Below are 21,493 nucleotides of genomic sequence, written 5' to 3' on the forward strand. Positions count from 1 at the left end.
TTAAGTGATTAACCTGTCCGTGCTCTGTCTTTGCCCTGTCCTGTTTTTGTTTGGGGTCCGCCTGGGCTCCTTGCCACTGGTTCTTGTTGCTGGGTCATATGAGGGTTGCGTTCATTGAACGCCGCCTTTCCTTGTTGATCTTGTTTAATATCATAGTTTACACTGAATTTGTTAAATGGACCTGCACAACGTCTTTATCATAAAATAGAGAAAATGAAAATCCCTAAAGAAGGCAAACACTGCAGAATTGAAAATGTTGCAGGTTCGGTTTGATTAAGCCTGTTCATGGACGGTACTGTCAAGTGCAAACTACCGTCCACGCCCCATAACACCGGCTTAAGCAGAATTCAACATTTGACATGAACTGGTACAATTTTGAATTTTGAAACATCCGCAGATGTGTTTATATGGCGGTTATAAGACTGTCTTTTATAAATTTGAGGACAGTCAACAGTGAAGAGTCTTGTCAAAGCCGAAGATTGTGCACGTTTGCTGGCTTTATACTACTTGCAAAGACACTATGGTAGCGCAGAGGTGACGTTGCACTTTTTATTTTCATCGAAACGAGATATTATCTTGTGGCCGCCAAATAAAGTCATTAAGATATACAAGTCAACATCAAATATCGAATCTAACAGTTAACAATTTGTTTCACGAGCTACGAGTATTAATTCTTTCTTTTCTTCTTATTAATTTCAGGGTGCCTATCTGAATAGTCTTGAATTTGTCGAAATTTTCTTTAATCTTGATATTTTTCTTAATCAACTAACTAAAATGATGCATCATTTGTAATGTGTGAAACTTTATAATCCCGTTTGTCTGTAAAACATATCTTTATCATCCTAACACTGTCTGTTTAAAAGCACAAACAATTAAGACGTATGGTTAAATTCGAAGTCCATGTCAACAACATTGTTAAGCTGTACATAGAAATTGATAAACTCTTCTTAAATTCTTAACGTTAAAGAAAAAAAGCAATATTTTTGACCCTAGAAAGTGTAGTGTTTAAGGCGAGATGTCGAAAATATTATGTACATAATTCTTCATTTCACTAATACCTTAAAGCATGTAAAAAAGAATAAAATTGCTTTGCTCAAGGTGTATACTTATTTTACTAAATTCGTCTTAAATAAAATTATGTAAACATATTTTTAAAAGATCTCTACCAGAAATATGGAAGTGAATACAGTAGTGAAAACAAATTCAGACATATTTTTGAAGCAGAAATCATTAATAATTTTTGTTGCTTAATAAATTATTAAGTTTTCATCTCAATCTTAGGTTAAACTTTTTTACTCCAGCTTTATTCGTTAAGCGTTATAAATATGCAGTAAAGACGTAAAAAAATATAATAAAACAGCGTTTGTCAATAAATAGGACGAAACATATTTTGTAATAAATATAAATATTTGATAGTTAATGGCTGATAGCGTCAGTTGTCTCTGCCTGTTCGTTACTCTTTTAGTTTTTCTCTCACCTTTTCGCCACGGGTAAAACCTTGCAGTGCTTTACCTATGGCAAAACCGTTACTCATAATGTTTTGTGTTCCCAAATGTTCAACAATATGGACTTCTTACTGAATTTCTTGATCTTCTTTTAAATTCAATAACGAGTCCATATTGTTATCAAAGAATAAGTGTATAGTTGTTTTATCAATTGCAATTTTCTTAAGTAATAATTATCATTATTTTCATGTGGCAATATATTTTAAATAATATGACTTTTATAATTATCTATAATTGCACATAATTATGAGATTCCAACAGGAGGTATTTTCCAAAAATTGTCTTATTATATCTTGGTAGATTTTACTGTTCAATTACAAAAATATAATCTTTTATTATATCAGAAACCCACATACTTAAAAGTATAAAAGGCATCTTGACATCTTGAGACATGTAATTGTTGTTATGGTTTTAATATTTAGTAATCATATGATACAAACATCATATTCAAAGTAACACATAACTCACAGACATTTCTGATTGAATGTATTGCCCATCCTTTATTGAAAGTAACATCATAGTCTGTTTCCTTGAGTAATTTTATATAAAAGATAATTTGTTTACAATATTCGTCATAGATATCTTAAACAAGACGTGGGAGTGTTGACTTATGGTTACGGAAACGTATATGGTAACTGCAAATTTAATATCATTTGTATTAAGCCTCGGTAAACCACATATTTTAAGATGCATGCGTTCTTGCAGAACTTATTATTTATAGTATAAGATTAATAGTTTGGTGTTTGTCTAGATAAAAAAGAGGCAGTCTTGAAATGCAATGACAAAGAATGGTGGTACTTTATCATAAAGAGTTATAACATTGTTTTTGATATAAAAAAAACTAATAAGGTGATGACGGAACTATTTCAGAGCGCCATGTTGTGACTGACACAAATCTATTTTCTGGAGCAAGGATATTTGTTGTGTTTTGGTTAATGCGTTTATGGTCATCTGCAACGCTGCCCTTTAAAATGCTTTAATAAAATTTCTTAAATGACTTTAAAAGATGCACTGTCTTTCTATAAGAGAATAATTTAAATTTAAAAACATTTACTTTTGCTGTGCTTGAAAATATTATACATTGACTGTGTTAAATAACAAACATTCCATGTTACAACTTTTTCGAGATTCTACCATAAGACTATAGAAACAATATAATGTTACTGTTGATTACTTAATAAAAATGCTTCGTAAGATATAGCATTGAAGAATATTATTTTATTTGCACAGCATTTCTAATGCCTCCATGGAATCCCGTAAATCATAATAAATTATTTCAGATAATAACACTTCATCGGCCTTAATTTTTCATTTAATTCGTTTCTGTGCTAAATATGTATTTTGTGCTCGACTTTTGGTTATGACATTGAATCATATATGATTGTTCGTGTCAGAGAGATTATTTAAATTTGTGAGATATGCTGTCACGTGTTCGAAATTTGTGATATTTAAAAATTAGATTATAATTCTCATTCTACATAGTGGGCAAGTTTTGGAAACTTTGACTATTTATCACGGTTGTAACACAATGTCATGCCATTAGTATGAGCGTTATAATAAGTTATTATAAATTGTAATTTAGTTTACACTTTGTGATTGTTGATTTATCCTAGAATTTTTTTATCTTTTAATCATTATTTGTACTTCATTCTCATCAACGATCGCTATTGGTACACTTATTTGTAATTCCGTTATAAAGACATTTTGCAGGATCTCTGACCGTTGTCAACGGTAGTTTGAAACCCTTGCCGAAAGGCCAGGATCATATATCGTTACATTTGTTCAAAATATTAGTTATGAAGATTTTATACATATATACGGTTCTATATAAACTGTCATTTGCATAATTATATGACCTGAGCCGCCGCTGGGCGAGGGTTACATTCCTAACAACCGTTTATATACGGCCACGTAACCTGTCAATAATCTATATCGCATTTATGATACAGCAAAACAACATTAAAATACTTCATAAATTGAAGGCAGTCGTGGATATAGTTATATATATATATAATTGTCAAAATTATTCGATGCAAGCGTTACAAACTTGCAGTATTATGATAGGTAGTATAGCTATATAAATGGAGCATGTTTAAAATCACCCAAGTGAAACGTTTTAAAACTAACTTTATAATTTATATGATCACTGAAATGTATAAATATATGTCAAAGTTTTCGTAGATTCAAAAATTTTAATATTTTTCGCTTTTCATTGCACCATTGAAATACTAACTATAAACACTGTTTTGGATATATTTCAGACTGATTTCAAAATAAACACACCAGGCTAATCTTGGTTAATAATTGTATACTTTGTATTGTTTTGGAACAAAACTTTTGGATTGCACGATGTCAATATCTTACAGATGTCTATTTATACAGGTAAAATGATTTAGCTTTTCAAGCCGTTGAAGAAATATATAATAATAATAATAATAATAATAATAATGTATAGTATGATGGACATATTTCAGACTCGTTTAAAATAATGCCTAAGAAATGCAATCATTTTTATTTTACAAAAACTTTAATTTTTTAGTATCTTGTTACAGTTTTTTTTAAAAAAACTATAATTATTATTATTATTATTGTTGTTGTTGTTATTATTTGCAATAAAGATGATCTATCTTTGCTTATATGCTTTATTGGCAATTTGTATAATCAGAGTGAGTAAGCATTTTGTATGGATGTCAAAATAGTACTTCGGTACATTTTGAAACAGTTACGACACATGACTGTACATTCAACGCTTCTTTCTTCAGCCGTAAAAATCTAACATGCTCCAAATCCATAATTAACAAATGTTTAACATTACTAAAGATTTTCATTAATATATATGGAATTTGAGGCATTATGGTCCATTAAGATGTTTAAAAACAATAAAAGGATGCTCCAATATTCCCTAAACGGTCCCTTAAACCGCTTAGGGATAAACGAATTATAACGTGAATTGAAAATTGTACAGGCAAGTTCGAGCGTACTGTTGCGCTCATACACTTTCATTGCGTCCGCGCCGAAAGGCTACGCCCTTTATGGAATGCATTCGGATTTTGTGAAAGAGCAAACGCAACTTTTCGGACGTTCCGATTGGTGATATGGAAATGAAATGCAAACATATTTAACGATAAATTGAACTCTTAATAACTTTATCTCAATAATTATTTAAGTACACAAGGCACTTTTAACAAATTTTATATTATAGTAATATCGTGCTGAAATTGTCTTTTTCGTAGGTTCTTTCCGGTAAATCAATTGCTTCTTTCTTTTTATACGGCCTTGATTGCACTTCTGACTTTTTTTTAAATCCTATACTACAATCTGCTCAATGCAACAAAACAAACAACCGATTTAATATGATACGCACAATTATATGCTAAAACACTCCCAAACAATATCTAATAAAGTGAAGTTCTTGATGAATCCGTGACTTGCAATTTTAACAAAAACCAATCTATGAATCCGTGACTTGCAATTTTAACAAAAACCAATCTACCTTTACGAAGTAGTTCTTTATTAAAGAAAATGTAATTTCCATGGCAGAATTTGCTTTCAAAGTATTTTCTAAACCAACCCATCAAGTATTTCTGAACTATGTGTATTCAATATGTGTCGTCAATTAATTGCTGCTCTGCTAAGATACCTTATGAAAATAATCACATTTTATTTTTTTAAAAAGGAGAGAAAAGAAGCTTGACTATCTTATATGTTTACATGTTTGTGTTTTTCTATAGAACAATAGCAATTAAGAGGACTCTCAAATTACAGCTGCTTAGATACTTTATAATGGAAGTAATATAATAATCTTACACCGGCTGCCGGTACAGACCGGAATATCTAGCTCGAGGGTAACTGTTTACGGCGGTAACGAGGCTCTTCCGAGTTTCCGCAAAACAGTTACCCGAGAGCTATATATTTTCGTATGAACTGACAGCTGGTGTTTGATTTTTTTTCTTGCATATTAAATGTCAATCAATTTCAAAACAGGAATTATAAAAAATTGATATTCTCATTACGCTTTTTTCTTATCGTGCGTATCGAACTTCATTCATAACGGTTACCGTAAAATGACGTCATCCTAAGAGCGCAAATCATTTATAAAAGGCGCGCGGCAATGACGTCATTTAAAGCAGGCGACTTGTCTTACATGGGGGTGTAAGACAGGGTTTTCTAGCACCGGTGTAAACGGTAGATAATCATGTCTGATATGCAAGAAATGTCAAGATATCAATCAATATCTATTTCGATTCTAACATACAACTTAAAAGGCAAATTGATGAAGTATGTTGAGCTTCATTAAGTGTACACGTAATTTTCCTATGTCATTTGGTTTATTGACGTCACAGCTCACGCCATAAGACGTGCAAACATACGTTTTCCTAGAATGCAACGTACAAAAATGCATTTAACAGTCCGGTCTGTTTTTGCATTACAAGTAGGAAATCTAAAACAAATATTTGGAAAACTATATTTAACCAGACCAAACGTGCGATAATATTTAAGCAAAGGAAAACGTTTGACATTTTGGTAGATTTTAACATAAACTCTGTCCAGATAAGTTTGAGGGTACCACAAATATATAATTAAATGTATGCATTATGTATGTACTCGTATAACACTCGTATTCACTCATATTCACCGTGCCATTTCAATAAGAACACTGTATTGCGTAAAGTTTATGGGTCCGTTGAAAAGATTAACATTTTTTTTTCTAATACCCTTATACACTGTCGGGAGCGTGAAGCGGTGCAGATTTTCCGTGATACGATGCTTCCATCCAATATGGAGGAAGGTAAACAACAAAAGGTACGTGTCATTTTATTTCTATGTATTCAGACAAATCCGTCTTATATTGTAAAACAGGAATTGTAACATAATAAACTCACTATATATAAGATTAATAAGTTCACAATGTATGTAACATTTGATATATATGATTGTTTTACAAAAAACTTTTGTAAATAAAACCTAGCAACGGTTACGGAAAGTCCGTGCCGTTGCTTAGCGTCTACACCGTTGTCCAGACGAAACAGAAAGTAGACAAATTTCGACAAAACAAAATGACGGAACAAATGTTGAAATTGCACAGATGATTTTATACATTTACTGTAATAAACAAGAGTATTCACTTCAATATAAGTGCCTCTTTTTCGGAGATTGACTAAAAAATTTACCACTTCTCTCGGTTCAAATGTCATGTACTTTTATTTACAAAAGTTTTTAGTAAAAATTCATAATTATATATCATATTTAATATACATTGTGAACTAACTGATCTTATAGTGAATTTATTTTACATTACATGCAAATATTCTTCTTTTAATATTTAAAACGGATTTGTCTAATACATGTACATAGAAAATAAAATGACACGTACCTTCTTGTTGTTTACCTTCCTCCATATTTGATGAAAGCACCTTATCAAGGAAAATCTGCACAGTTTCACGTACCCGACAGTGTATAAGGGTATTAGAAAAAATGTTAATCTTTTCAACGGACCATAAACTTTACGCAATACAGTGTTCTTATTGAAATGACACGGTGAATATGAGTGAACAAGTAAGATGATGTTTAAATTAAATTTATGAAATAAATGACAAAGGGACGATATGCTGTGCTACAGATTTGTTTCAATAGAGTATCGTGTTGAATAAATGTATTTTTTGTTCCAGTACTGATATTTTGCCTAACATTAAACATGTATATTGTTTGCTTATATGAAAGAACTATTTATCAGTATAAAATATTTGCTCTTAAGAAAAAAAATAATATCAACTAGCATGTTGTGTAAAACATTTTTAATATTTGTATATAAACTCTAATATCTAGTAGTTATATAAATGAGTATTTCAGTTAGAGAATTGACGCGAGAGAGATATTCAGCTTTTACAAAATGTTCTTCTTGCAATACAAGGACTAATTAGGCCTGCAAAATAAATTCAGTTCAGGTTGGAAAGTCCACTAAACATAAATGTATCATCACGAAATAAAGCATCGTCGTAAGACATCGAATTATCGATAATATACAAACAAACAATGTTGCGAATATATCGAATGACTTAAGTTTGGTTTCGCCATTATGATGCAAAGCATTATTTTATGTAATCGGAGTTTTGCAAGTCATTGAATTTAAACGAAGACCCGATTAAAATGACATTTAACGACCCGATGATAATGATATTTCACGACCTCGATTAAAGTTATATTTTACAATTTAATGGAGCTCTTAAGGCGTGGTAATATCAAAATGTTGCCACGATTTAGCAGTATGTAAAAAAGTAATATTATCAAATTTAAAATGTAAACTATTTTTATTACAATCATTCAACTAATGCATCTTTTATCCTCCCTAACGCACCAACGAACATACCATTTTCCTCGGTTCATAAAAGTTTATTATTTAAAGTATGGCATTGCACAGTCGACTTTTATCAACTCAAATAACATTTCACTTTCATAAAATTACATCTAATAAAATGAAATAATTATGTTAAAAGAAATGCACCACTCCTCCAAAAACTTAAAGATTGCAGACGAACCTGCCCGTTAAACCTTCCAGTAGAAATTGAGTCTTCCAAAGCGGTCAGTACAGACATGGATTATTCGGCTGATTATTGTCTGCAATAATTTTAAAATACATAGAGCGGAAAGGTTAAAAAATAAACCCAAACGTATCTGCAATGACTATTTATTTCTATTAAATTAAAGGAATATTAACGACCAAGATGTAAAATCTTGAGATAGGTGATTCCTCGGAAGCATTTATCACAACTTAATTACATGAAAATTGCAGACTCGGTTTGTACAAAACGGAAATGAAGACATTCAGCTTTCTCCACGCCACCCTAACACCGGTTTCAGTAATACTCGATCTATATGGCAATAAGTTTGATTTCAATATCATTGACCCAACTCAATGATATTTTTCTAATACCTCAAGAAATGAAGGTCTAACATAATAATAAATCACATTGCCAAGATCTGATTAATGTCACTTAGGTAAACATTATTTAATTTTACTTGTGATTACGAAGCTAATGCACCAAGTACTAAAGAAAAAGCGATTTTCCGATTTAAAGTTTGCGTATGCGTTTTCATTGACTATTAAATTGTTCTAGACCTAAGATACGCAAATAAATGGTGTTTTAAAGTATTTGAATGTGTATGAACCTACATGTTTATATTTTTGTTACCTTTACAAAACACTGACTATATGAAATATGTAATAAAAATCATCAAATTATTTCACATAAAATAGAAAATATGTGTTCCAAATTAAGCTTATTTCACACGTGTTAACGGCCTGTTTAACTTAAATTATATCATGAACCATCAAAATTGCGGCTCCGCAGATATTTAGAGCCAGCTCTGACTTAGAATAAGAAATTAAACTTTTAAAACAGACAAATATCGTCCTTGCACCAGGATTCAGAACCAGCCATGAGATCGGTACTTAATAGAATACGAGAATATCACTAGTCATCGAATTCAGAGCAATATCTGAAATATTCTGAGGTAGTTTAAAAAATGAATATTGTGTTAGCATGTTATTAAGATTCTGATCTGACATATAGAGTTGATCCAAAATTCAGACCAGCTCTGAATTCAAAATAGAATGGCGAATATCGTTCGAGCATTGAATTCAGATTCAGCTGTGATGTTGTCATTTATGATTCTGTAAAGACCAATCATTGCATAGCGCTAACATTGAATTCATCAACCTCTGACAATAGTTTTCAACATTTAACGCGATATCACATTTGAGTCTGAAGTCGGTGCTAAAGTCGGTGATAGTACAATATTCAATGTGTTTAGAGTTTCGAATCATTCTTAAAGCAAGCCTAACTTTTATATATATTCCTAAGAACTTGCTCTGAATTCGATAATAGCTCTTCTTGAGTTGAATGCAAGCTCGATATTTATTTTTCAATGGAATTATGATCTCAGGACTTGCTTTGCCTTTGAGTCCAGCTAAATATTTGTATGATAAATAAGTTGTTAATACCGATCTCAGAGATGGCTCTGCTTGAATGATATTTGCAATATTAGAAAAAAAATAAAGTCGATCTCAGGGCCAGTTCGGAGTTTATTGCTAGTCGGATGTTGTCTTTCTTCTAATGATTTTAATATAGATTCAAGAGTTGGCTCTCAGATTCGATGCTAACTCTGAATGTGTCAGTTAAAACAATCAAATATTGACCAATCTCAGAGCCAGCTCTGATCTCAATGCTTGATTTCACTCTGTATTTCAAGTCGGCAAGATATTTGCATTAAATATTGATTTCAAAGCTTGCTCTTGGTTTAACACGTCTAGCTCAATAATCGCTTTCAAAAACAACATTTGATCATCGCTTACAGAGTAATCTTTGACTGCTATGCTTGTACTATTTTCGTTTGTAATATCGATGTCAGACCCGGCACTGAGTTTGACGGAAGAACGATATTTGTCCTTCAAACAGTTATAGGTCTTCCTCAGGGATGGCTGGAAATTAAAAGCAAGCTGAAATTGATTTTATTTTTTATAAAAAAAAAACAGTATTAAAGCTTTACGAAAGTTCAAAACTAGCTTGCAATTGAATTTCCATCTACAATTTCAAGTATCAAATATCATGTATGATACAAACAACTATTAGAAATAATACAAAATGCATGTTGTTAGTTAGAGAGATAAATGTTCTGATGATACAAATCGTTATATAGCAGAGAATAACCACCTGCAACTGGCCTGGCTCGATTAATAATATTGTGACATATTGAATTCGAAATTAAAATCTGATTTCATACAGGAAAAATATTAAGTCTTAACTAAACATCTTTCGTTGTCTTTATCGTTGCGTGACCAAACAACTGCAATACACTATTGGTTTAAAATATGAATGTGTTATCCTTTCATATCAAATGTATTTTGTAAACAAAATTTACAGCTTTTACATCAACAAATTTGGTGCTACTTATATGCATAGTAATACCTGAGCAATAGTTCGCTAACAATCTTTATTTATTCAAAAAAATAAATACTGGTCTATCACACTAACACATTATTTTATTTTTGCGAAAAAAAAATACATTTCCAGATAGTTTCTTGTCAAAGAATCTAGCTATGTTAAATTTAAATTGAATGCCTTTTTATACTTTGATGTATTTGTTTTCAGAGTTTGATTTTGTGTTTTTCAATCGTACAAGTGTATTCAAGCTGTAAACAAAGATGTAAACTGGGATTAGAAAGAATCGGATATCAAACAGTTCGTATTTTGTAACGTATTTTGGCTAAAATGTAATGTTTCTTGGTTTGCTCATTCTCCAAACTCGAGGCAAACGAAAATTAAAATGAATACGGAGCTTTTTGGGTAATTTGTTGTTTGCTTTTTAAGCCCCGAGGGCGGCATATTAAAATCGCACAGTCCGTCCGTCTGTCTTTCTATCCGTCCGTGCGTTTTCACTTCATTCGTTTCCGGGCTGTAACTTTGTCATACATTGAAGGAAGGTCATGTTTACATTTTGAAGTTTCACATTATCACAATTAGGTAATAGTAATAGGTACACACATTTGTCATGCATCGAAGGGTTTTTAAATAACTAGGCATAAATGTCTACAACATCAGGACGACGTGTCGCGTCCAAACGTTGCGTCCCTTCATTAACAAGGGCACACTACCATTTTGAATTTCACATTATCACAATTAGAGATTATAGGTACACAATTGTGTCCGGCTATAACTTTGTCATGTATCAAAGGATTTTAGGATAACTTGGCATAAATTATGAAATATGAAAAACAAGATCAACAAGGAAAGGCGGCGTTCAATGAACGCAACCCCCATATGACCCAGCAACAAGCGCCACCACATCAAGACAATGTGTCGCGTCCAAGAATCACGTCCCTATCTCAAATGTCAAGGTCCCATTTACATTTTGAAGTTTTACTTTATCACATTAAGAGTTTATAGGTACACACATTCGTGTCCGGACTGTTACTCTGTCATGCATTGAATGATTTTAGAATAACTAGGCATAAATGTCAACCACATCAAGACGACATGTCGAGTTTAAAAAATATGATGAACAAGATCGACAAGGAAAGGCGGCGCTCAATGAACGCAGCCCCCACCCGACCCAGCAACAAGCGCCATCGGTAAGGAGCCCAGGAGGACCCCAAAGAAAAATACCTCATGTACAATACCTCTGTTCCTACATTCAAAGTCAAGGTAACACATCTAGTTTGAAGGTACTCATTCTCTGGAGAAGAGTTTGAAGATACACATTCTTGTCAAGACTGTTACACTGTCATGCAATGTAGAATTTTAAAACAACTATGCACAAATGTGAATCACATCAAGGCGATGTATCGTGGCTAAGGTTTAAGTCCATCTGTCCATCCGTGAGTCCTCACTTACACAACAATCAAGTCCAGACTGTAACTTTGTCCTGCATTGATGGATTTTAAAATAACTTGGTGTCTGTTACATGACAGACAATGTTTGTGGCATCCTAAAACCACGTCCTTATTCAAAGGTCAAGGTCACACTTATATTTTGAAGGTTCGCGCTATCACAATTAGAAATTATAGGTACACACATTCATATACAGAATAAAACTTTGTCATGCATCGAAGGGTTTTGAAATAACTTGACACTTGTTGTGTATAAGACTCATGTTCCTACCTCAAAGGTCAAGGTCACTTTTATAGCTTGAAGGTACTTATACTAAGAAAAGTTTGATAAAATAGAGGTATACAGAATCCCTAAAGAAAGCCCAACACGACAAAATTGAAAATGTTGCAGGCTCGGTTTGATTGAGCCTGTTCATGGACGGTACTGGCAAGTGCAAGTTACCGTCTACGCCCCCTAGCACCGGCTTAAGCAGAATTCAACATTTAAAACACTAAAATGGTGAAATTTTGAATTTAAAAACAACCGCAGATGTGTTCATACGGCGGTTTTCATGGAACCTTCAATGTGACACAGTAGTGTCATTCCATGAAAAGCGGCGTATGGTCCCCAATTTAAAGAATGCGTGTGCCCTAAACGAGAAACAATTGGCGGAACTAAATAAAATGGAATTTTGAAAGGGGATCTGAGGTTATGAAGCCTGCATATCACAGATAAGACGTCAAAAGACAAATTTAAAAAGCAGGCAACATATCCTAAGGGTGATAAGTTACCAAACTTTAACATTGTCATGCATTGAAGGATTTTAAAATAACTTGCCATAAATGTCTACAACATCAAGATGATGTCTCGCATACCAGTCCCGGGGCAACTTTTTACAGCTTCCACACATCATTTGACACCTGCTATTGTGAAGTATAAAAATCTGGAAACAAAGTGATCCCTCGGAAGCAATAATCACAACAAAAATACAAGATAATTGCAGACTCGGTGCGATTGAGTATGTACATGAGGGATAATGAATATGTGCAGCCATCCGAGGTAGAACAATATATATAATTTAGGAATTTTGCCGGGACTCGGCGATGAGTTTTAGCGAAAAGAGGTATTCGAGCGATCCGAGTTCAAGCGAACAAAGTTTAACTGTAACTGTTTTGGACAGTATATTAAAAAACGCATTAGAAAAAAAAGTAACTCTAGCTAGGTAGAGTGTTAACTGTTAAGGTAAACGCTTTCGGATGGGAATGAGAAACATAGGATGAATAGTTGGGGAAAAAGCAAGAAAGGCTAGTTGTAACAAGACCAAATAATAGTGCAGTTATGCGTATTTTTTAAAGCCAATGCTAATGGTTCAAAACCACATCAGTTACAAAGTGTGTGTATGTAAACTCAAGTCAACGCAAAAAGAAAGCTAGGTTTTACATGTGCATGCCTATGTCATAGTATTGGCGCTTCTGTCCATTAGTTTTCTGTAGCGCCGGATTCAGCGAAATGTGAGACAGTCCCGTTCAGTAGTGGTATTATCAATTATTTGACAGATATACATATGCCTGATTCATGACAATATATCAGTGTACAAAAATATGATTCTTTTAACGAGTTTATCCGGATGAGAGTTCTATAATGTTCCTTTTTTAATTTTTAAAACCCATTTTGTTTCCTTTTTCTTTACTTATACTTATAACCTTGACGTCTTATAATTTTGCAGTGTCCATTTGGAACTGGCTGTAAAGAAAGTAAAAGCGGTGTTGACCGGTGTTACGAGACTTTACCAGGTATGATTGGCGATTTTGATGACCATATTGGTCAATATGGCATTTTTAATTCAGCATGGTTTGGTTCACATTGTTTTCCGCCCTTTATTAACAATTAAAAAGGGTGTCACTGGCCAAGCATATAATGTTGTTATAAATGGTTAGAGTTCAGTCAAGGGCTATAGATTTTTGTTTATGTGAGGAAACTATCCAGCTAGCTAATAGAACGTCGGTGGCTCTACTCGGGTGCCTATGTATGCTTGAAATAATAAACGGAGGGGCACTTGGCTTCTTCCCCCACCGGTAAAGTTGGAAATATGATAAACAAGATCAACAAGGAAGGGCGGCGTTCAATGAACACAACCCCCATTCGACCCAACAACAAGAGCCAGTGGCAAGGAGCCCAGGAGGACCCCAAAACAAAAACAGGACAGGGCACAAGGGCATGGGCTGGCTAACTACTAAAATCATAAAATAATTAGTTACTGATAAGGAAAGTCGTCAGGTGACTTATACTGGGATGGTGCGACGTTAAACGCAACTAAAATAATCTTTTGAACACCTTGCTCGTTATTTACTTCTTAAAACACTGTGCTGAATGTAATTCGAATTAACCTTAAGTATCAAAATATAGATTGGATGGATGTGCCGAATATGTGTGTCATTAATTATTCTAAAGAAAAATAGAAAAGTCCAAGGCTTTCAAAAACCTTAATATTCATAAATTTATATACATGTAGTGTTCTGATTTCCATTTATTGACGAATGATTGATACAAAATACATTATTGTTCTTACGTTCTTATGTTCAACAATCCATATATCTGTATATTGTAGCAACCAAAGTGCCATATTCTGTACTTAAAGAGTCCACAATCACAGTTTCTTCAACGTTAACTTATGGGGGTGTAACTAATGTAAAGGAGAATATATTCAGTGCTGACATATCTGAAATAAGATATCCATGTTTTCATTCCCTATCGGAAGAGTTTCCATTTGTGGAGGTTCAATTAACAAAACCAATCGTCGTTGACAGTATGTACCTACGAGGAAGATTTGATGGTCAGATGTTTCAAGGTTATTAAACTAAATTATTTAGTTTAAAGGCATAATATGCGTTATGCGTCCGAGACGAATTATTTTTCTTTCTTTACAAGGGGCAAATATGAGCTGCGTCACGACAAAACCCACATCCGCGCAGTCTAATCAGGATCCATGTTGTTCGCTTACATACTCTATAACAAGTAGAGAAACAAATAGCGAACAGCATGGATCCTGATCAGACTGCGCGGATGCGCAGGCTGGTCTGGGTCCATGCTGGTCGCAAACCCATTATGTTGGTTTTGTCATGGCGCACGATGAACTAATGGTTTGAAACAACAAGAAAGCAATAGAAGCAAACTATAGTTCCGGTTTAAGGCCACCTTGTAACTTATTTGGCAACTATCACTGGATACTAAATATAATGTACCTTTGAAATAAAAATGAAAGCATTTATATGGGGCCTTTAAATAAAACTTTATTTTAGAAATAATTATATCAAATACACTCTCAATTTGCATTTACAGTGTAGCAAAGAAGTTATTGACCTTGTCACTATAATGCGTTAGATTCAAAAAGATGTCGTAATTCATATACATGTAGTTGGTCATATCTTTTATTTCACTGTACCTTGGTAGCACAAGTGCATAAACATTTTTAGAATATCATGTTTTAGTCATTTCTATTTTATCCTAATCGACTAAACTGAATACTTTTATTAATAGTTCCAAAAAACCTGAAGAATCTTGAAATTGCATTTAACGGTATAAAGCTACCACAAAGCGCATATTCGTTCGACGCTAGTAAAAATATTGTGGCTGTAAAAGGTAGCCAACTGGAGGTGAAAAATGTTAAAATCACTCGTCCAAAACCACCAAATGTACCTGAATGGTTTATCACGATATGTGACATGGAAATTTATGCTTCAGGTTGGTATCTTTTTGTTATATCTTTATGATAATATAAGGATTTGAATACCGCTTTGGATATTAAAGTTAGTTATTGACAAATTAACAGGAAATCCATTGAGTCCAAGAGCCTGAAATATTTAATTGGAAAATCTTACATACTTTCTGATCAATTAAAACAAAAAATAATGCAAAATATAATAAAGAAATACTCAAAATGGAATTGAAACTCGTTTTTGTTTTTAATTTTTTGTTAGCCAAATTTGAGTTAAAATATTTAAATGCTTTTTCTATTTTTCTCTTCCATAACCTTTCTTTACAAGCTTATTTTTAAGGCATTGGCAGAAAAATAGCAATAACGAAACAAATATTTTCGTTTTGTTAACAAAAACAAACATAATCTTTTATTAGTTGATTATTTGAAAATACTCATTTGTTAAGAAATTCATAAAAAAGCTTTGTTCCTATCTGTACAGATTTAAACACTTAAAGAATCATTGACAGCTGTTGTAATATTTTTAATGTGCTCACGATGTTTCATTTCTGCACTACCATATATTTTTCAGGTGGTTTTACATAGAAAGGAGGGTACACGAATATAAACAATTGGAAACGCAATCTTCTACAGTATTTCTTTCGTCACTTTCGATAAATAGATAATACTAATATACACTTAAAATAAATTAGGACAAACAAATACAATGTTGTCGAAAACATTTAATATGGATGTATTCAATGTCCTTTTTCCTTTTTTGTAAAGTTTTTTTATTGCTATATATTGCATAATATCTTATATTGTAAGCCAAATGTTAATTCTGTAAACACACTTCGAATGACAATGTTTGCTACATTTTCTAAACGAACATTCCATTTGTATACCACCATCGAGATCACCATACAAAAGTCTACGCCCTATAATTAAAAGGTTACGGTGTTAGCGTGTCTGGAAAAACAACAACAACAAAAGTGACGCTTTCATACATAACACTTAGTTCTTTGAGCAGTTTGTTCTGCATTGACCTTTCCAGTTTTTTATAAATGAAACCATTATCTTCGACTTTTCCGTTTATAACAAGGTCAACAACTTATAAACAGTACCACAAACAAAACCATGTGTTCTTTAGTGTAAACTAGGTCTACCAGTGACTTAAGCTCCCTTAGCAGTTAATTGAATAAACTACCGATACTTCAAACAAGGTTAGTGGAACATTCGTCCGATGCGCAAGAGTGTACCGGCCGTAATGTATTATTCCAGTGCAGCAAATTTAATCTAGACAGCAAGGTAATTAGCATGAACCTGTAAACACTGGAAAGGTCCATTTTATACCTAAGTTGCATAATTTTGTCCTGGCATTCTATGATTTTGGTTTTACATGTAAATATGTTCTTATATATTTATCTATTTAGTTAAGTTGCAGTATGTATACGGGGACTGTTAATGATTTGCATATTAATAATGATACGTACTTAATATTTCATAAATATTTGTGACAATATTTAAGCGCATTTTATATTTAAAATACTTATCAAGAATATTATTGTACAGAAAATTATTTCCAAATTTTGTTGATTTTATTTTTGTTCAGCAAGTTCATCATTCTCTTTGTAAGAGATGGCTGATTTGTTTTATAACTGAAAATTCCGTAGGCGTTAGTACGAATTGTAACGAATAACGACGGTTAACGGAAGAATTGCTTATTGAGCTATGGCTTGATATTCACGAGGTATTTCGAAAAATCCCGATACGACAGGATATATTCAATGTATTTACAGAATAGAACAGAACAGATTTATACATGTACCGATAAAATTCCTCAATGTGTATCGAATTTGACACTTGAATTTCTCAATGTGTAGCGAATTTGACACTTGAATTTCTCAATGTGTAGCGAAGTTGTCACTTCAATTTCTCAATGAGTAGCGAATTTGACACTTGAATTTCTCAATGTGTAGCGAATTCATGGAATTTGAAACTTGAATTTATCAATGTGTAGCGAAGTTGACACTTGAATTTCTCAATGTGTAGGAAATTTGTCACTTGAATACACACAGTCAATATTTTTGTTTTGGTAAACACGTTTCTTTATATTTATAGTACGGAACAGTACATTTCAATACTATATAGGTAAATGAAATTGCTCACGTCCTCATTTATTGTACGTTTGACTGTCAATTGTAAGTCATAATTGTCGCAAAAGCTCAAGCGGTAGAGCAGTAAGCTTGGAAGAAACAATTTTCATGGCAGCTTCGCAAAATGTTTTTGTGTTTCTTTCCTCCACTATGTAAGAAAGTATATAACGGTAATGATTTTTCCTTCAACCATCATTTTTCCGAAATAAAGACAAACAAATGAAATAAATTACTTACTTGTAATTTGTTTGCAGCACTTGGACAACCGGCTTAACCGGTACAATATATAAAATATACTAAATGTAAAAAAAAAATGTTAACTTCGTGCATAATAATACAAATGAAATGGCGATACCTACTGAAAATATATATCAGACAAAGGAAATTAAATTTAGTACTATTTTATTACATTCAAATTAAGAAAATTATGTGTCTTTTCAACCACCATATTTCCAAAATAATGTAAAAAGGACTGAATTAAATCACTAACTTGTCACTTGTAGAAAACACTTGGGAATTCGGCTGGATTCAAAAAGCGGGTAAACATTTTTGTATGTAATAAAGCAAACATAATAAGCTTAATATACACATAAATAAACAAAATATTTATGCATTCAAATATATGTCAATCAATCAATCAATCAATCACAATTATGATGATAAAAACATTGACAACCGTTTTCTAAAATTCTCTTAAATAACCATTACCATAACCATATCCAGCGACCATGACGTTTAAACATTCTGTATTTAATTCCATCATTTACCGCTGCTGAAGCCCCGCCTGACCTGTACGAAAGCAGGCAATATTTAGAAATGTCACTTGCATGCATCATGAAAGCGTATCTAAATTCATCTCTCAAATTAGATAATAACATTGGCATATTAATCGTTTTTTTTTTCTTAAATCCATTTTAGTCTTACTAATATTACAAAACAAAAAATAACTTGAATCTAATTTTCCCAGCTTTTATATTTTTCAAGATTAACAACTGGGCACAACTTTGTACCAGCTCTAGATAGCCATCTCTCTCTATATATATCCGTCTTACTAGTTTTATTCAAAAAAGCGTATATAAATTGGATTAAATACTAGATCTGAAACAACAATGTTTAACAATTCAGCGCTGCGTAAAATTCTTAAAACCCCAAAGCATTAGTTCAAATTATACGCTGCTGTTATAAATCGTATCTTTTATACTAGGCGGAAAGAATGTCTTCAGTCATGACTTCTTTCTTAACTATTTGTTATTGCTAAAATTTATTTAGCTGCTTCAATGATATTGATAACTTAAGACGAACTGGTTGGATAACACAAACCGCTAATATCATGAAACCACTTTGAAGAATGATAAGCACTTATCACTGGACTTGTACTATTTGCAGACTGAATTTAAGATGTTAGATAAGAAGTGCAACCGGAAATGCCCTAGCAGGTAAAGTATACCCACTTCCCAAACCGTTAGTAAGAGCCCACTTTCTGAATCGATTAAATCCACTTTCATGCTTCCGACTAATGCCAAGTGCTTATCACAATAAAAGAATATCGGGGAGTACTTTCATTTTCCCCGCCAGGATCTCCGAAAGCTGTTCTATTTCATCCTTGTCACTCTGAAAATCTTTTATAAAAGAAGAAATAATTAAACGCGTGTCAACCTATCTACTTCGAAAATAACATATTTATTTTAAAGTGTAAGCACAAGTGCTGAAAAATTATCCCAATCGTAATATTCCAATATTCTAGACAAGAAAGAAATCAGCTATTTCATTTTCATTACAAGGTATCCATTCGATATAAAAAACAACAGAATTCATCATGCAAATTCTATATATAGACATTGCAAATGGTTGATTTCATAGAGCCTTAACAACACCCTGATTGCCTGTAAACCATATACTCTCTGATGTGTAAGCAAATGTACTATAGATTTATGAACCCTATAAACTGCAGCAAGTTTCGTCATGTAGAAGACTAAGCATATTCCTCTACAGACCAAATACTATGAGAAACACTATTTGCTACTGTCACTTTATATCCAGCATAACCATTACAACTTGTATCAGAATAAGCATTTTTCGTACATTTTATGGGTTCAGATATTTTTACCATTTAAACATTCAAAATGCTTCTGCCAAAAATCAATCTGAGACAAGAATTTGTCTGACAAAATAATATATCAGTCCCAACTTTACGCCTTTACTATATCTATACTTAAACAACTTGTCATTATCTGAGTCACGTGACCAATCACAATTGACATTGAAATAATTTGTGTGGCCTGTTAAGCGGGCTAATTTTCTCACGCTAACACGCCTGAGAAATTTAAACAATGTAAAAATATCGGCTATTGTATTTTTAACCTTTACTAAGTTTTTCTACGGATACACGAATTTGGCCGTCACTGTAATTTAACAAACTATTTAATAAGACCAGATTTTGAACCGGTGACCATACAAACTTTTCTGCTATAGGTATTAACCCTAAAGAACAATAAATAATTTTATTTCAAATATTAAGTAATATAATCTACTTGGCATCCTGTGACTTTTTCCTCTTTTCTAGACTAAAAACATCTTTCACGTCATCGCTGTGACAATGTGTGAGAGTAAAAATTGACTCGTGTCGGCCATTTTTCAACTTTAAAAGATATTATACCTAAGAAGGACGATGTTGAAATATTCAAAAAGTATATAAAACATCTGAAAATTTGTATTCATGAACGTGATTATTTCTTTCTTCTTTGACAATTACCTCTAATGGACATATTTCATTTTCTTGCAGTTATAAATATATTTTCTTTTTCCTTTTATAAAATTTCTGGAAAAAATAAATATTTTAATACAGGCACAAAAATAAAGATACGTCTTGGCATGTTTTGTTTTTGTCTCAAGATTATCGAAACGCTTGTTACTCATTCGGAACTACTTCATTACTGACACATGTTCTGTTTTGATAAGTCAAATAATATCGTTTATACGACAGCAATGATCTGCTTGTTCTACTACAAAACGAAAATGTCATTGCGGTTGGTAACACAAGAGTGTGATTGAAACTTAAGTATGGTGCCGCATTTATAATGAGTTATACCACTACAATCATTAAAATGTCGACTGTCTAATGTATTACTTTTGCTGTGAACTTTTTGTCCATTGGTTTTCTCAGTTTCTATCCTCGTTGATTAATTGAGTAACAGTTATTGGAAAACCAGTATACAAGGTCATATAGACTTTTCTGAAGGGCATTCGTTTTTGCGTTTGTGTTTGTCAGCAAGAAATATATTTGTTTCTAAATTGCCCTAGATTTGTGTTTTAGTGGTAAAATGATATAATACTATAATCCATTTAAAAATCCCTTAAAATGTTATGAAATAGAAATTTTGTATTTATTGCTTTTTATTCTTTCTTTTTTTTCTTAAGACATAATATTGATCGAAATCATTTTCCTGTTAACTTTTTTTACATATTGAAAAAAAATATTAAATTTTTTTTATAAGTAATGGCATAAATTGTATTATTCATTAAAATGCAATAAGGATGAGTCTTTTATTAACTCTGAAAAGGTGTGATGCGGAAATAAATGACAGAGATTTTTTATTTACTTTTTGTTCATAAGTTGGAATAATGTCACGAAGACAAATAATGTCTTGAGAAAAAATGATACATACTTCATCTATACTTATACAATCAATACAATGTCGTGATGTAAGCAAAAAACAACATTATTTAATTTTAAAAAGAAATATTATTTTGTTGATAAAAATGACAAATAAA

The 21,493-nt window shown here is 32.3% G+C and overlaps 1 protein-coding gene across 1 annotated transcript; it reads left to right on the forward strand.

The window, feature by feature from the left end:
• Positions 1-3,696: 3,696 nt before the first annotated feature.
• Positions 3,697-16,496, forward strand: LOC132738145 (uncharacterized). The gene is made up of 6 exons (XM_060725601.1): positions 3,697-3,887; positions 10,655-10,744; positions 13,599-13,665; positions 14,481-14,720; positions 15,410-15,613; positions 16,159-16,496. Exons 1-6 carry the CDS (start codon positions 3,855-3,857, stop codon positions 16,170-16,172), a joined length of 648 nt encoding a protein of 215 aa, XP_060581584.1. The 5' UTR covers positions 3,697-3,854; the 3' UTR covers positions 16,173-16,496.
• Positions 16,497-21,493: the final 4,997 nt, after the last annotated feature.

The sequence above is a fragment of the Ruditapes philippinarum genome, unplaced genomic scaffold (assembly GCF_026571515.1).
Source record: "Ruditapes philippinarum isolate M1 unplaced genomic scaffold, ASM2657151v2 ctg9636_1_1_1_1, whole genome shotgun sequence".
NCBI lineage: Eukaryota > Metazoa > Mollusca > Bivalvia > Venerida > Veneridae > Ruditapes > Ruditapes philippinarum.

What these genes read in the sequence shown, in the direction of transcription:
- LOC132738145 (XM_060725601.1), top strand. Translation starts at nt 3,855, where the DNA reads ATGTCAATATCTTACAGATGTCTATTTATACAG. An exon ending in ACAGATGTCTATTTATACAG is followed by an intron (nt 3,888 to 10,654) that starts GTAAAATGATTT and finishes ATTTGTTTTCAG; the next exon opens with AGTTTGATTTTGTGTTTTTC. An exon ending in AAAGAATCGGATATCAAACA is followed by an intron (nt 10,745 to 13,598) that starts GTTCGTATTTTG and finishes ATAATTTTGCAG; the next exon opens with TGTCCATTTGGAACTGGCTG.